We start from the raw sequence: 17561 nt of genomic DNA on the forward strand, positions 1-17561 counted from the left end.
CTCAGAGTCACACACTGTTATTGTTTCTCCGGTTTCAGACAGACAATGTAAATGCCAATTAAAATGTAAGTTGAGGCTTCTATTTTAATTGGAGAGCGCGAATCACCACAAATACCCCAAACTTTAAAAATGAAGCTCCCCAATGCTATTAAAAGGAAGCCTAACGAGTGATCTTTTCTACAACACCTCTCTAAAGGTTAAGACACTGCCACGCATCTCAAGGGTAGAGAAGTTAGAGAGGAAATCAAGTGAGAGGTTTATGTGACCTTTACTGTGCTTGTGTTTCAAGAGGATCAAAAAATGCACGTGGTACAACAGACACCACATAAATTCAGCAATCCTCATTCTCACTCGGCAGTGGGGGGGAGGGGAACTAAACGGCAATGGAACCAGTGAATTAAACTTTAAAAATAAATAAAATCATTACTGTGCGTTCAACATTCACAAACTCAGGGCCGAATCTTGCATGGTAGGGAGTGTCCTCAACTACCACTCACCTCTATGAGAGTTGAGGGCAATCACCACCTCACAGGACTGGGCACCGAGAAACTGGCTAGGTAAATTTTTTTTTTTTTTAAAATATTGTAACTTTTCTATTCAAGACTCAGAAATTTTACTCCAAGGACTATGGGTATGTCTACACTGCAGTCAGAGATGCAATTCAGCACCCGAGCTAGCTCCGATCTAGCAGTGTACAAAGAACAGTGAAGATGCAGCAACAGCGTGGGCTGTACAAGCCCGCGCTGGGTACTTACTTGGCAACTAGCCTCTGCTGCTGTGGCTTCACTGCTACTGGTATTTGAGCTAGCTAGATCAATGCTGCTATGGTGCGTGTACTTTTGCTCCAACTGCAGGGTAGACAGACCCTAAGATAGATGTCATTGCTGCCAAGTCCAGATTACACTAGGAAGGTCTTTTAAAGGTGGAATGAAATGCTCAGTTATTGATAACTTCTAAAAGGAAATTACATGTTCCTAAAGTGATCTGCTTAAACTGGACTATCTAGAACACTATCCCAAAGCAAACAGGCGAGTAAAATTCTATGTAAACATTTCCAGAGTTTTACTTTAAGTATCCAAGGTACCAACTCAACTCCTGGGTGCACGTGTTGGGTGCACGTGTTGACTTCAGTGACTGGGATACAATAGCCACTGACGTGCATATAAGTGCCAAAATATGGCTACGAGATAAAAGGAGAGGGAGGAACTACTCCAGCAGTTAGTCACACATTTGTGAGCTGCAAGAGCAAACGCACATTGTAGTTTAAGTCCATGGATTGCTTGGATACTTGTTTTATTAAATATCCACCTAGATATTAACAAACGGGTTTCCTTTTGTTCTCCACCAATACACGTTTTCACAATAAATAAAAGAATAAATAAAAGGAACACACACTGGATATAAAGAAAGAGGAATGGTAGCTTACCTTAATGTAGTTGATAAATTCCGTTAGAAAGCTATGGGACTGGATACAGCAAGGAAAACAAGTTATTAATTCAAATGAACAGAAGTCAAATCAAATGTGTCTGCAAATTGATGGAAAAATAAGGATTGTAAAATAGACAATTGTACAAGGCACTGCACGGGGACAGATTCTCATTCGTTGCACCAGTGTCAATCTGGAGTTAATATCACCTATGAATTTGCACTGATTTATCTGAAATCAAAAAAAGGCTCAAGGTGTCTGTATTTAAATAAAATATATAAATTTATACCTGTCCAACTAGAGTGGAAATATCCAATTTCTAGCTTCTTTATGTCTATGTCATAGGTAGCGTGTCACATTCACGTTGAGACCAAGTTACTTTTTGTACCTTCTAGTAAGTTACGAACACCGAGGACCAGACTTTGCCCTCTGGATGTGTGAAGGGCAGGGTGTGGGATGATATTAATGGGAGGCTGCTCAGATGCATCCAAGGGCAGATTTTAGCCTGGACTATTCATCACACAAGAGAAACAGGAGCCAATTTCTTTTAAACTTGGATGCCTAAAATTAGGCATCTAAATCAATAGTTAGGCATCTAAATAAAAGGTGCCTGATCGTCAAAGGCGCTGCACAACCAAAATTTGTATTCAAGTCAATGGAAGATGCCGGTGCTCAGAACCTCTGGAAATTATTAAGTCATTTATATTAGTTGCCTAACTACAGATTTAGGTGCCTAATTCTAGACACTCGAGCTTGAGGATGTTGGTAACCAATAATTGACTAGTAACCAATAACCAGTGACAGAGCACGTGACTGCAGCAGGATACTGGATGCCTCGTAAAGCACAAGGCAGAAAGCCTGCAGCCTTCCAGCCACGTTAGCACTGACAGCAGCCCTGTAGAACTGTGTATCTTGGAATGTCTTTGTTTAACAGGCATTTGAAATATGTACTTTTTAAAAAAACATTAAGTTGAGAACAAGGCCCCCCACCTCCATCTTAAGCAAGTAAAGCCCCTCTCTGCTCCCATTTACATACAATAGCCATCCTGGTCTAGGATCTTATACACCACAGATTCCTTTGCCCCCCCGAACAAATTAATGTGACCAAGTTATATACTCCTGATCATGGGACAATTGTGTCTTAGCCATAACTGATCTCCCAAGAGCGTCTGTGGTATACTTGGCACAGCTGCTTAGCACTGCGTGTAACTTACAAACAGATGGAAAAAGTCTGTTTTAGCCACTTGTTGCTGTTGTAAGACACTACTACTCATAAGTTCAGAAATGCCAATGGCACAGTACGGGTAGATTTAAAAGGAACTGATAGAAGTTAAGCATCCTAGTCAAACTAACTTTCAGTAGGCGCTTGGCACCAAACTGCCCTTTGAACCTCTGAAAATCTATTCCACCCTCACTAACGCGGCATGACTTCTATTGGTCTTAATTTAGAGCCATGATGAAGAATGCTCCTTTGGTTTAGAGTGGGTGGCTGGACAGAAGGAGAGAAAAAAAAATCACCAGTATCAATCTGATTTACACTGATGCCACCCCACTGAACAAACTGGGCGTAAGAATTTTTCACACTTAAAAAAATGTTATGCTAATATCAAATGCATTCAGCTGCAAACATCTGGAGCACAAAATCTCCATTCCCGTCATTATTTTATAGCCCTTAACATTAAAACAAAGCAAACCATTTAGTCTCTGATGGGTTATGAAGGAGAATCTTGCCTTCCACAGTGGCAGCATTAAGAAAAAAAATCAGGTACCACGATGTGAAATACCACATTTTATCAGCAGCAGCCAAAAGACATGCTTATATGCAGCCATAATAGAGTGCTACAGTCCTATGCAGAGGGTAAGGAATTAGCAAGTCACTTCCATCACAGAGTGTACAGTTCTAACACCACACAACCAAAAACACCCGAGATATGGGCATTTTAATGCTTCATTTAAGAAATTACGTTTAAAATCAGCTTTAGTTCAGTTTAATTCCCCTGATTTAGTGATAATTCAACCCCTTAGATATTGAAGCTGGACTTAAAACATACTTGGCAGCTATTTTGGAATCAAACTCTGCCTTTGGCATTGCTCTCTTCCACAGTTATCTGCCCTTCTAGCAGCACTTTCTGCGCTTGTACTGCAGGGTTTCTAACCCTAGGAAGGCATTTGGATTACAGAACTCCTAGGTTAATTCACCCACGCTGTAAGCAGGTGGAACCCCACTGGGCGTTTGCACTCCTTTCCACGTGAGCTGAATTTGCCCCTTCGCATTTCTCTCTAAATCTAAAGGTTGGTATAAAGAATTCGAATGTTCTCCTATAATGCTCTCGGTTCACATTTACTAAACACAAGATCTGTCATTTAAAGGCAAAAAAAATTCCTATGTGCACTCAGCACACCCCATCCAAGTGTTATTTTTAGAAGTAACTCACCCAGGACTTGATTCAGAATGGTTTGGGTGGGTTTTTTCTGTTTTGATTTTTGAAACCATAAGGGGATAAAATGCAATCAGGACAATTTAAACAGCTGAATCTATTCAGTCTCAGGAAGCTAGATGGGAAGCCAGGAATTCTGGCTGCAGTGACAGCACAACATACCTCTTCCTCGGTCATTGCTTCTTCGACACCCTCCTCTTCAACTACAAAACACTCCTTCAGCTTGAGGTACTCTTCGTGCTCCCTCTGCTCCTTTTCTTCTTTTGCTTTCTTTTGTTCCTCTTCCTGCAGAAAAACGAAGTGCTCAAGTCATTCCTCCCCAAACCAGGTTAGTTGAAAAGAGACCCTGCTTACTTTATCACTTGGGTGCCAATCGGATTCACTGGGACAGGCCAGGAACAGAAGGACTTTCTGAAAACTGAAACTCTGAAACTCTCCCTTGATCGCATCATTAATTTCAAAAACAGCTCTGCCTCTGCCCTTCTTTTAATACAGCAATTGTCTCAGTCAATTCAGCTGTTCCTGGACTGGCTCAGAAAAGATCTGATGAAGGGGAGAGACACACTTTTATATAGCGAACGGCTTCCTCAATTTGCATGAGCACATTTCTTCTGCAGTGCAAGCTACAGGAAGTCCCTGCCCCCAAACCATACATTGATGCAACTTATCCATTTTCAGTTACTGACCCTGATCCTGCTCTCACCAGTGTAAAACAGGAGTAACTACTGAAGTCAGTGGAGTTACTTGTTTGCCACCAGTGTGAGAATGAAGAATCAGGCCGATTACAAGGTTTTAAAAAAATGTTTTTTTGATGGCAGACTTCTCAACTGGTTATAGGTAAAAGATACAAGGAGCTGTATTAACTGCCTGGTTTATGAACAGAACATAAGAGGTGGCCATAAGGAGAGAAAAATAAAGTTATTCTGTGACCAGTTCACTCTAGTTAGCTAAAAATGACGCATTCTGGTGCCTTTCAATCATTTGTAGTCGCTAATACTACTTGTGCCTTATAAAGCATTTTAAATCTTCAAAGCAGTGTACAATCAGTAATTAAATCTCCTAACCGCCCTGTGCTGGGGGCATCACAACCATTTAACAAGACAGGAAAACAGAGGCACGCACGTTAAGGGACTCGCTGTAGGCTGCCTAGCCAAATCAGGGGCACAGCCAGGATGGGATTGCAGGGGTTTCGTGCGCAGAGCACACGATTTTGCTGCTTTCCAGGCATTTTTCCTTAGTGTTCTCAGGAGGAAATACCACCACCATATTAAGCTATTTTTGAAGCAAAATTCTATGCCATGCCTGGTTCTAATGGCCAGTTGTTTTCTCCATTCCACACTGAAATAATGATGCAGCAGGTCTCTGACACTGGTATTATATAGCAGGTGCTTCCTTAAACGGAGCAAAATTGAACAATTGCATCCATAAAATGTACACAGAAAAAAAGAGGTCCGATCGTGAGGTATAATCCATTAACACATGTATTAAGGGACACTGTTCAGAGCCAGACCCTACAAGAGGCAGGATCGGGCCCTTAGAACACGGCATGGAAAAAATCTGCCCTGTAGTAGAGACAGCCAAAAAATTATTATAGGTCTCAGCACTGCCCGATCAGACTCCCAAGCTGAGTCTCTTGTGGGACACATCCACCCTAACTGAATTGGCCTCGTTAGCACTGACCCCCCACTTGGTAAGGCAACTTCCATCTTTTCATGTGCTGTATATTTAGACCTGCCTACTGTATTTTCCACTCCATGCATCTGATGAAGTGGGTTATAATCCACGAAAGCTTATGCCCAAATAAATCTGTTAGTCTCTAAGGTGCCACAAGGACTCCTCGTTGCTTTTGCTGATACAGACCAACATGGCTACCCCTCTGAAACTTGTGGGACGGTGGCCCTGAGAGTAATTATGGTGAAAAAGTGACTGGGGGAAAAAAAAGCATCTAATTTCTTACCAGATCTGATCCTTCTGTGCATTCAGAGTCAAATGGGAAAGATTTTGCTGCTTTTTATTCCTACAGTTTTAACACAGCTTTCGAGAGGGAGTGGGATTATTTTCTTTGTCCTGCCTCACCAAACAGGTTATTAACTAAGATCCAGTTGCAGAATCTTTATTATTAGCAGCGCATGAGCCTGAAAAAACACAGCCTGGCTCTCAGAGCTCTTCTTCGCTTGTAAACTGAGCCAAATTGATCTAGAATCACCGAGACACATCAAAGTCCTTCACAGCTCTGTCCCTACCACATCCCCGTAGCTCAAACGCGATGTAGAATTTTGAAGCACGAAAACCCTGACATCACTTTCGAAGGGAAGTGATAAGAGTTGAAGAGTCCTTCAAAATTTCCAGGTGGTTGTTCTGCAAAAATCAAAAGATAACTGGCCCATTTACAACTGTCAGACATTTTCCTGTTTCTAAAAGAGGCTGACAAGCAAACCAACCAACCCAGTCTCTCTCTCACACGTCTACAGAGCTGTGCCTTTGATTTCAGTAGGGCAAAAACCTGCCAAAATGTTAGTGTCAGTATTTCCACATCCAGCACACTGTGGGAAACGCCTCAGTGCGAGGAGATTGACAATGTGTGCCATTCTTGGTCCCACGTCTTTTTTCCTTGGTCACTCATTACAAGCTGACCTACACTTACTTCTCAGACCTACACCTCTCATATTGTGATCAGCAGAGCATTTCCAGAAGGCCTGAGCAGCGCCTTCAGTAACAACAGTGAAGCATCCGCCAGCCTTCAAGCCTGAATGCTTGTTAGTTTTAGCCTAGGGCAGGACACTCAGGATTTCCAGAGGCTTTGGTGGAACAACTAAATTGAACATAACAAAAACCCAACAACTCCTTGCTCAGCTGTTTCATGAATTTCTTTGGTGTAAATTCAACCATGATCAAGCCTGAGGACAGACCCAAACTGTAAAGAGATAAGAGAGGAGCTTGTATACCAATAAATTCACTGAGAGAGGCAACAAACAGCAGAGATGGGACATGTGGGGAAAAAAATATATAGTAAAGCCGCTTTGTCTATTACATTAACACGCATTTATTTTCACCTGGCTCTCTTACTACTGTCTTTGTATCCTTCTTTTATATCACCAAGTACTACAGCTGCTGTGTGGAAAGTGTGGACTCAGGACTAGACAGGGAGGTGTCGACAGGACAATCTATCCACCTGTAGAAGTGGTCCACGTTATGAAATAGCGCTAAGATCAGTCCTTAACTACTTGGTTTAGTGGCCATTTATGGTGCTGCCTGCTGATTTCAGAAACACGAGGGCAACCAGTGAAAACGTTTCAGGGAGCCTGTGGGAGGAAAGCGAAATTAAACCTCTGGGAAAAAAAAGCAAAGTACGGTTATGTCGTTTATTTCGGCCTGATCTCAGATCTATTGCTCTCAAGTGAGACTGCAGGGAGCGTGCAGGAGAGAGAACAGACGGGCCACCTCCCTGAAAGGATGGGCGGGGAGTGGGGAAACCCCAGCACTAAGGAAATTCGGTAACTGCCGCTGCTTACCTTGGTGGTGTTTTTTTTGCTGTGAAGCAGTCGCATCTTTCTCCTCTCCTGCCTCAACATGACACCATGTTTGGGCTCTCTACAAATGTAAAGTATTTCTTCTGATCAATTCCTATCCTTCTTATGAAGTATTTCAATCCTCTCCGCCCTCCACGGAAGTCTCTCAGACCCTGGTATAAATTCACACTCCCTCAGAGACTGTAACCCACCCCCCTTTCTAAACACCTGGCAAAATCCACATTTTCTTCCTGTCGTACCAGTCCTACGTAGAGTCACATGCTGCATATCTGCCAAGATACACTAAACACTTTGCTAGGAGGGGGCTAATGGCATCAGGGATTTTTCTGGAGCGTCTCTGTGGTCTCAGTCTGGTGTAGCACCTTACCACTGAATCTCTGGAGTGCTTTGCAATGTTTTTTTTCCTCAAACAGTCACTGTTTTCTACCTTGATTTGTTCTGCACGACCGTCGTTCACCACGTACAACAGCCCTTCCCTGTTGCTCACTGCATGCTCTTCTTCCACCCAAATTCTGCCAGCCTAGAAGCTGACTTTACTCACTTCCCGTTGTTCACTTTCTCTCCTCACCCATGCCTCTTTCTCTCCTCTTCAAATCCATTTTGGTCTATTGTTTCCATTGCTTTAGAAGTCTAATCGGGGGGTAAGGGATGTTGGGCCAGGCCCTGCTCTTATACCCAGTGTCACACCAGAGGAACTCCCCTGAAGTCAGTGGGTCCATCTGGATTTATAACGAACAAGGGAGAACAGAATCTGACCTCTGGCCTCTTACAGGCCTGTGACGCGCTGCACAGTTCTGCGGTGCTCTATGAATCACCCCATGCTGTACATGCCGGGAGGATCCTGGCCCCAAGAGGATTAGTTTGATGATGATGGTAACTGGGTAGTGAGGCAGCAAGAGGATCATCATCCAGTAAAGTAGACTTCAAAACAGAGCTCTCAACTTAGGCCCTTCTTCAGCAAACCATTTAAATTGAAATGAAGCCACAAGGCAACATGGTCAAGTGGGCAGAGTACTGGACTGGGACTTGGAAGACTTAGATTCAATTCCTGGCTCTGCCACTGGCCTGCTAAGAGATCTCAAACAAGTCATTTCGCTCTCTCTCTGCCTCAGTTTCCCCAATTGCAAAACAGGGATAATGGTACTGATCTCTCTTGTAGAGCATTGAGATCTATGGATGAAAAAATCTAGGTGTTACTAATTATCATCTAGTCTACCATCCTGATGGTACAGGATTTGCAGGGCGATGGAAGGGGCTCCGCAGGGAGCACAGGTTAGGAGTCAGGTGATATTTTTGAAACCCAAACCGAGTTCCTCTGTATTTCACATTTTCACTGCTTATGCACAGCACCAATTTTTTAAGAACTCTCTCCTAACTCTAATAATGGGACCTGCTCAAAAGGAATTTTGTTCAAACTTTCTAAATAACTTTACCTTCCTGCCAACATTAAACATGGGAAATTTTCAGAAATTTATGAATGCTTGAAAATAGCCAGAGACTGAAACCGCACAGCAGTCTTAGCTTGTGAGCGTCCAAGTGAACGCCGTAGATGCATGTGAATTTAATACATCCTCCCGCCACAATTGTACAAGAAGGCTGCACTTTTTAAAATTAAAGTTTATACTGACAAAATAAAGCAGACGGGCAACATTTAAGTGGTTTGCAGATATCACTAGCAGCCCTACACAGGCTAAAAATACAGGCCAAAATTTTCAAAGCTGGGTGCTTAAAATTAGGATCTTCAATATCAAATTAGGAGACTAAATCTAAATGGCCTAATTTTCAAAAGCACTGAGTGCCCCAAAACCCCAGTGGGAGCAGCTGTAACTTGGGGAAAAAAATCAGGCCATTTTTATATAGGTGCTGAAATATGACATTAGAAGCCTAACGTTAGGCATCCAGAAATTTTGACCAAAGCCGTGTCTGTGCACTATGGACATGGTTTATTATTTTCAGCACTGATTCGAACATCCCAATCCTGCAGTGGTGCATTTTTTGAAATACACAATTAAAACTAGCTCAATGGAAGAGGGGCAAACCTTGGTTTTTTTTATATTACAGCAAGCCACGTTTCAAAGGCAATTTGCTTTCAGGCAGCACATCCTGTTCCAATATATTATTTCGTTACAGGACAGGCATGAAGTTACATGTCTGTCTCAGCCACACACGCTGTATGCAATTTTTCAAACGACTGTAGATTTGCTGGTGCTGTAGGGAGCAAAACATACAAAATCCCTGTGCACAGAAACACAAGCTCTTTACACAAAAGCTTTGCAGATTGCTCACGAAGGGCGCTGTTTTGCAACATCAGAGGAAGTTAGTTCTCATTGATAAGGTGTCGGTCGGTAAACCATTTCACCACCAAAAAACTCCAAGAGTAAAAGGGAAATCCCCAGGGTAAGGCACTGCTGAAGCCAATACCAATCATAAAAGAGCTTCTTCACAGATGGAGCCAATCAGGTCACCAGAACACGGAAAGGAAACTTCTAAAATTTAAAAATATATTCTCTAGTTTGCAACATTGCAGCTAAGGGGCAACCACATTTTATTTTTATATATATAAATAATTACATTTAAAATAGCACCCGTGAGCTCATTTTCTCACAAAGTTTGAGATTTTAGTGCCCAGGACTCCTATTAAAGAGCAGTTTCCGTTTACAGCTAAGCTTTATGCAATGCTGTGAAAAAAGTTACCCAGAAGAAATGGACGGTATTTATCCATCCGCCTATAAAAGGTAAATCGGAGCAATTCTGGGATTTCACTGGTCTTTAAGATTCTCAATTTTCATTAAACTGCCTGTCCACTCAGAGTAATGGGTTAATAGACAAGATGAGATTATAAGTGAATACTATGAAGGGCGTCTATAATCAAGTAAATCCAGTTACTGGATTTTGTAAATTGTAACTACTGAAACCCAATCAGGAATCACCCTAACTTTTGACAAACTTTTCTGGGCCATCAAACTGTCTGGATCACTGGAGAGAATCTAGCTATTCGGTTTGGGTGTAGCTAACTTCTCTAGGCAGGCCGAAAGAACAGCATCCCCTCCAGGAAGTGAATGTCAATTCTTATGGAAAGGAAATCTCTTTTGGTACCGCTCTATAAGATGCACACAAAAGGAAGAAATTCTAAGGGTAGCTCAACTAGCTCACTGAGTTTTACTGCTCGTTTGTTAATTCCTTTGGAAAATAGTCTTTAAAGAACTTCTCTTGCATGTATAAATCATGGTGCTCCTATGGCATGGACAAGGTCCATGTGGAAAAAATAGTGGGTTCATATGTTAACTGTTTCATGTAATATAAATTCTATTAACACTATGTACAAAATACCCCCCGCCCCCCCTTTTCGCATCCATGACTCTGCAACTTGCCTTCATCCCTGCTCCTAAACATCTTCCCTGAAATCGATGAGAAGAAAAACACAAAACCCCTAGGGGCAGATGGTTGAGCTACCTCGAATTGCAGGAGTAACTGGATGGATCTGAGGCAAGGATCAGGGTATCAGGAAGACTCAGTACAATTTCTTAGCTAAACTCTTAATTCTGAATTCACTGTGCTTTGTGGGATTATGACTCTGCAACAGAAGCGTCAGTACCAAGAGCACCTGCCTCAAACTGAATGCAGGGCTGGAGATACAAAGCTCCGTAACTGCCCTCTCCCCCTTTTTTAACTCATGACTAATCAATCTCTGGTTGCATAAACCTTTAGTAATTTGGCCTTTCCATTTTCTAATTGCTGTAAGTGGCTAGGAACAGTGTGTGTGTGTGCTGCCCACAAGAATTGGTTTCAGACATTAAGTTTCTGGTAAGCAATAATTTAAGGGTTTTTTCCCCCCCTTTTTTTAAATAAAAGGGAAGTACGAAAGGCACATTCTAGCTTAGGCAGTCTGCAAACAGCATCATCTCTCCTTGGCCCTTGTGAAAGATAAAGGGGTCAAACAGGTTAATATTTTGACCTTTGACGTCATAGGCCAAGTCTGTAAAAGGACTCGAAAGCGACAGTGTTGTGCAGGGAACACCTCTGTCTGTTAGCACAACATGTGCACGTGGGTATAGTTACCCACTTTGTTAACCCCTTTTATTCTCGCTGTAAAAGGGTGGAGCCACCCCTTTAAGGGCCAGCCTGGCCTGCTCAATTATCAGACTCAGCTGTGAAGGGAGTTGGTGACTATAAAGGCTAGCAATCGGCTCCCTTGAGGGGGGACTTCAGGAAGCAATAGCGTCCTGCAGCAGTCCCTGAGGGAGGAAGACCCCAGGTGGTAAGCCCTGGGCATCACGGCTAGGTAGAAAGGCTGCCTTTTGAGAGTCTGTGGCCATTTGGACAATAAGTGGAGCCCAGAACCAAGAGCTGAAGACTAGCGTGGCGTGGGGATAATTCCTCAAGCTGGCGAGGAAGCCAGCATCTTACACTCTCCTATACTAACAGGTTAAATTCCTGTTACTGTGATCCTCCCTGTAAACGCTGCTCTGTCCACTGACTGGAGCAGGAGCTTCTGATTAACAAGCCTAGCTCTTGGGTAAAAAGCCGGGGCGCTAGAATGGTCCCACTTCCTGTTAAAGATTCAGAGAAGAGTCCAATGGGAAGAGCCTCTATTATAACAGATGTCCAGCTCAACTCATGGGCTACATATGGCCAGAGTAGCTCGCTTTGTGGAGGAGTCCAGAGCATTTGGTGGTTATTTGGCTCCTGTTCTCTCTCATACGAAATGGAATTCATTTGCTTAAAAACTGTGCGAGAGTTTCATAAGGCAGCAGAATACCCTTAACGCGCCAGCCTAGTGGGTAGACCTGTTGTCCCCACTAAAGTTACAAGACTATTGAAGGGAAGCGCTGAAAGGATCCATTAAGATACTGTTCTAAATAATACATGACTAAACCACAGTAGTTCTGTTTAGGCTGGGATTTTCAGGAGCCTGAGAGTCTTTATTCATCTTCTTTTCCCCCAGCCACAAAAAACACCCCAGTCCAGACACAAAAATCTTTTCCCTCTCACTTAACCATGAACAATGACAATGAAAAAAAATAATAATAATGGTATTTGATTCACTTTGGGGGAGTAGAATTTTGCAAAGACTGCTTTGGTCTTTTCCTTTTAATGTGGCAAAGTCTATGTGAAGAGATCATTGTGTAAAGTTCTACACATACCTACCACTCAGCTCCTCAACACTGGTTGACTGGCCTCTATTAAGCAGCTTTCATGCGAATACCAGTTAAAGGGATTGCCACTGGGAGCGAAGGAAGCCATAGGAAAACATCACTTTGCAATATACCCGTTGCCACCACCTCTGTCCTCGCTAAGGAAGCTTGTTCTCAGACAGCTTGCACATACTGAACAAACTGCCTTCCTGGTAAGAAATCCACCTGCTGCGGTGGTTGCGTTTGTTGACGGATTTTGAAATCAGAAGGTTTTGTTTGAATCAGACCAATACTCTGTCTAGTCCAGTGTCACATCTCTGTCAGTGACCAGTATCACCTGTTTCCAAGGAAGGTGCAAGAAACTGTGGAGTGGGAGGTTATTGGATAACCTGCTCACCGAGAATGTTTCTTCCTGAGCCCCATGAGTTAGAGGTTGTTTATTCCCTGAAGTACAAGGGTATATATGCACCCTTCCAAAACACTTGGTTTTTTGCTTTCTTAATCCCTGCTACAATAACTCTGGATGACGCTCTCATCGTTCATAAAAAACTAACAGCCCAGAAGCTTTCCACTGATGTACCGGCACATCAGAGTAGCTCGGAAGCGAGGAAGGAAATTTTCAATGGATAACCAGAGCAGAAACATTTTGTTTAGGCAGAAAAAAGAGCATTTTAGGAGCCCTCTGTTAGTTTCCTTATGTAAAGTTTGGGAAAACAAACACTTTTTTATAAGACTTCCTACACGCTACGTTCTGTGCATTCAACCCAGCATGTTAAAAGGCAAAGTGACTCATCTTTTCTGATATCAACATACACAACCCCTATTTTGAGCAACTAAAATAAACTGGCTTACTGCAAGCAGGCAGACACAAATCAGCATCCTCGTCCCAGTATGCCAGTCGATTATTTCAGAGGGTATTCTGGCCCCTTTGGTAGGTGCGAATGCAACGCATGATGCTGCATGACATCTGACAGAGACTCACCCCTGGACGCATGCCCTAAAGCCTCTGTACAGCTTGCTCAAGTGCCCGAGAGAATATGAAGCTTGTTCTTAGCCACTAGCTGTCACCAGAGTGGTCCTTGCTGCTCAGAGAAGCCTCAGAAGAACTGTCTGCCTTCCAGCCCCCTAGCTGAAGGGATACTTTAACAGAGGCTTTGATGTATGCCCAGTATCTGCTTTTCCTAATTGCTTTTGCTTCAACCACTAATATTCATTTTTAAAGATTTCCAAAATAAGTATTCACACTGCAATGCCCCAGGAGGTGCTGCTGCAGTCTAGCCTGCCAGCTTTGGTGAGTCTGTCACTCCCTACACGACATGGATTTAAAGTTACAGTGAATGCTGGGCTAAGACGCCTTTCTGATAACCAGCCCCCTCCCCTAAAAGACCAATCTGTAGTACCTCACCAAAGTTCCCATTATAATTTGATAGGATCTCTTTCATTAAGTATACTCCTTCGTGGCCAAGCATTTTCCTGTCGGTCCCTTGGATGGCTGTCTAAGTCAGCATTCACTGTCACAGCAAATCGACCAGACAACTCTTTAATGGCAAAGTTATAACACAAAAGGAGCGGGTGTGGAGTAGTGGACAGACAACTGGACTGGGAATCAGAAGATGAGAGTTCTAGCCACTGACCGGCTGTGTGACCTCGGGGCTTAGTCACTTCCCCTTTGTCTGTTTTGTCTACTTCGACGGTAAGCCTGTGAGAGCAAAGACTGTGTCTGTCAAGCATTTAATACAACAGGGCCCTGATTTTGGTGGGACCTCTAGGCACTATCATAATACAAATAATAACGCAACAAAAGTCACAAACTTGTCTGATAGTGCCTAACACTAGCAGGGATTTCAGCTCAGTTGAAGGTTGCATACAGCCCTCTTTGTACTAAAGATGTAACAAAGGGCAAAATTTGCTTTAGAATTTCCATCTGCAAACTCAGTCAAGTCCCACCTGTCTTTCTTCTTCAAGGCGTAATCTCTCCTCTTCTTTCCGCCTTTCCTCCTCTCTCTTTGACTCGAGTTTTTTCCGTTCCTCACGCTCTACTTCTTCAGCCTAAAAAAAAAAAAAAGGCAATAAATTATTCTCTCTCAATCTTTGGTTTCATAATTTACGAGCATCAGTTATCTCTCATCAGTTTCCTGGACTCTTGTGTCCAGAAATACACAACTGATATTTTTAAAAAAAGAGAAGCTATTTTAGTTTGTCATCATCATCAGGGTTTTCCGTTTGTTTCGAATTTTAGTATTTCCACTCAGTTTATAAATGATCCCTATGGAGATTTAAAATATCAGTTTCCTTGTCGAAGTTTTCACCTCCACTGAATGCATGTATTAGCTTGTTTTTGTAGCTTTGCTATTGAATACTGTGATGAAACCATTGACTTTTCCCTTCACTTTAAATCAAAAACAACCAAACTGCAAATGTAAAATTTTTATGTTTTACAATGTACCTTGAATTTTGTTCTTATTAATCTGAATGGCATCCTTTAAAGGATTCATACAATGAAAGCACATTTAAATTATTTTAGTTAAAAATAGAAAAACTGCTCTCCTAGATAAAGAATGGAAATCTTACTATTAGGAAGATTAAATTTAACTTAACACAAGAACCCCGCCCCACAAAATAACCAGCCACTATACCCAATACACACAAATTGTTCCAAGGAGAAAAAAAAAAAATTCAAAATGGATGGTTTAGTCTATTGCTTAAAATATCTTGATATTTCTTTATTATTTTCTCTTTCTCCCCATTCCAGAAAATACTTGATCTAATCTGTGTTTTTTAAATTAAATAGCCAGGAGACTCATCCTCACTGACAATGTGCCACCTGGAACGTTTCAGCTTAACTGTCAGGTGTTTTGAGTTATCTGCGTGGAAAAAAAAAAAAGAAAGAAAATCAGCTTGTTTTAAAATGGAACAAAGGATTTCTCCTCTGCCCTCCCCCACCCTTTATTTAACTCAGTGGTTTCCAACCTTTTTTCATTTGCGGACCCCTAAAAATTTTCAAATGGAGGTGCAGACCCCTTTGGAAATCTTAGTCTGTGGGTCCTCTGGGGTCTGTGGACCACAGGTTGAAAACCACGGCTCTAATTCCAAAGTAACTTAATTGATTTTGCTCAAACTTTCCATAAAAGAGCAAGCTTGGAAAGTAAAAACCAAAAATGGTTAAAGTTATGAGCAAGGGAAGACAGGATCGTAACGGAAGACTATACAGAATCATGTAGTATTTGCTACGATATATGCTATCTATAGCACTTATCACCACAGCAAGCTGAGGTAAATTTAATCCCTGAGTGTAAGATCTGGGCACCACTTTATTTCTTAAAGCAGGGCTTATGTGGGATTTTGAGTGGCTTTGTGTTGATCCTGTGCAGAGGTCAATTTCAGCTCAACAGACTTGTTTAACTCTATTATTACTTTGTTCACTCTGTACTGTGGCGAGCGTCTTTTCTGTTACGCAAAAGTCTGTTGCAGTTACATCAAGTTTTTGCAAACCATACTCCAGGTTACAGAGATTGCAGGCCAGTAAAGTAGAACAGGAAAAAGAAATTAACGTATAAAAACTTGAGTCATATACTAATGTGCTTTAGGAGGGTTTGCTGTTGCTGATTAGTTACCCCTGGACTTACAGCAGTTAAACAAGTGTAATTGAAAAATCCAGAGTGTTTCAACTGGTAATTTAATATGCAGAGCTAGTGTGACGTTGCACCCCATAATGCTTTATAAAAATATGCTTATGAGTGTAGATATGACATAACTGGAATATGTTTTATGCTAGATATGCCATGTAACACATATTTGCAAAGGTTATGTTCTTCTGCATGTATTCATCCTATTCGTATGCATGTATCATTTTTATATCTGAAATTATGAGCATTGGCTCTATGCTTGTATTTAAAGTGTTTGCTGTAGAAAGCACCTACGGAAGATTTGGTCAACATCGTGTGAAGGGGTTATTCAAGTAAATGGAAGTACTTGGCTAACAATGGACCTTGATAGACGTCAATCCATATCTGAGCTTTCCTGGGAACTTCCTGTAGAGAACTGAGTCATGCATGGACATGTGACTTGCCCATGTGACTTCAAAACTCCATCTTGTCGCTGTGATTCTACACAGGGGGAGAGAGGGGTCTCCACCCACAAGAGAGAGACTATACAAGCCCCTGGGGAACCCCTTCATTTGGTCTTCAGCTGGCTCAGGAGATAGCCTCTCCACCCCAAAGAGATGCCTGAAAGAAACTTGAACAAAGGACAGTAACTATGGAGGTGTGAGAGTTTGCTGGACCCAGACTAGAAGGAGGCTAGTCTGTAAAAAAAGCTTATTGGAACATCTCTGAGGGCGAGATTTACCTGCATTTAGTTTCTTATTGTATTAGGCTTAGACTTGCGTGTTTTTGTTTTATTTTGCTTGGTAATTCATTTTGTTCTGTTTACTTGGAACCACTTAAATCCTACCTTTTATATTTAATAAAATCACTTTTACTTGTTAATTAACCCAGAGTAAGTATTAATGCCGGGGGTGGGGGGAGGGGCAAACAGTTGTGCATCTCTCTCTATCAGTGTTAGAGGGCGAATAATTTATGAGTTTACTCTGTATAAAGCTGTATAAAGTAAAACAGATTTATTTGGGGTTTGGACCCTATTGGGAGCTGGGTATCTGAGTGCTGGAGACAGGAGCACTTCTTAAGCAGTTTTCAGTTAAGCCTGCAGCTTGTGGGGGACGTGGTTCAGACTTGGATCTGTGTTTGCAGCAGGCAAGTGTGTCTGGCTCAAACAGGGCAAGGTACCGAAGTCCCAAGCTGCCAGGGAAAACGGGCTCAGAGGTAGTCCCAGCACATAGGTAGCAGATCCCAAGGGAGTTTCTGTGACCCAACCCGCCCCGGCTAGAATTTAGGAAACGGATGAATATTCATAGCAAAGAGATGTCTGGTTTCTAGGTTTTTTGTTTGCTCTCTGTTGAATTCTGGCCTAAGGACTGAATGCTCAGCTCCTACACACTTCAATGGGCTTTGCAAGGACACAGCTTGCCTATGTC

At 42.2% G+C, this 17561-nt stretch overlaps 1 protein-coding gene across 2 annotated transcripts in view; it reads right to left on the minus strand.

Moving 5' to 3' along the window:
- DDRGK1 (DDRGK domain containing 1) overlaps positions 1-17561 on the minus strand; it is a 47855-nt gene that overhangs the window by 8782 nt on the left and 21512 nt on the right. Inside the window, exons 4-6 of one of the 2 annotated variants that reach the window (XM_065598365.1) lie at positions 14477-14578; positions 4027-4149; positions 1427-1465 (exon numbers count right to left, since the gene is read on the minus strand). In XM_065598365.1, coding sequence (XP_065454437.1) covers positions 1427-1465; positions 4027-4149; positions 14477-14578 — 264 coding nt within the window. The remainder of the gene's footprint in view (positions 1-1426; positions 1466-4026; positions 4150-14476; positions 14579-17561) is intronic. The other variant, XM_065598366.1, reaches the window with a different exon arrangement.

The sequence above is a fragment of the Chrysemys picta genome, chromosome 5 (genome assembly GCF_011386835.1).
Source record: "Chrysemys picta bellii isolate R12L10 chromosome 5, ASM1138683v2, whole genome shotgun sequence".
Classification (NCBI taxonomy): domain Eukaryota; kingdom Metazoa; phylum Chordata; order Testudines; family Emydidae; genus Chrysemys; species Chrysemys picta.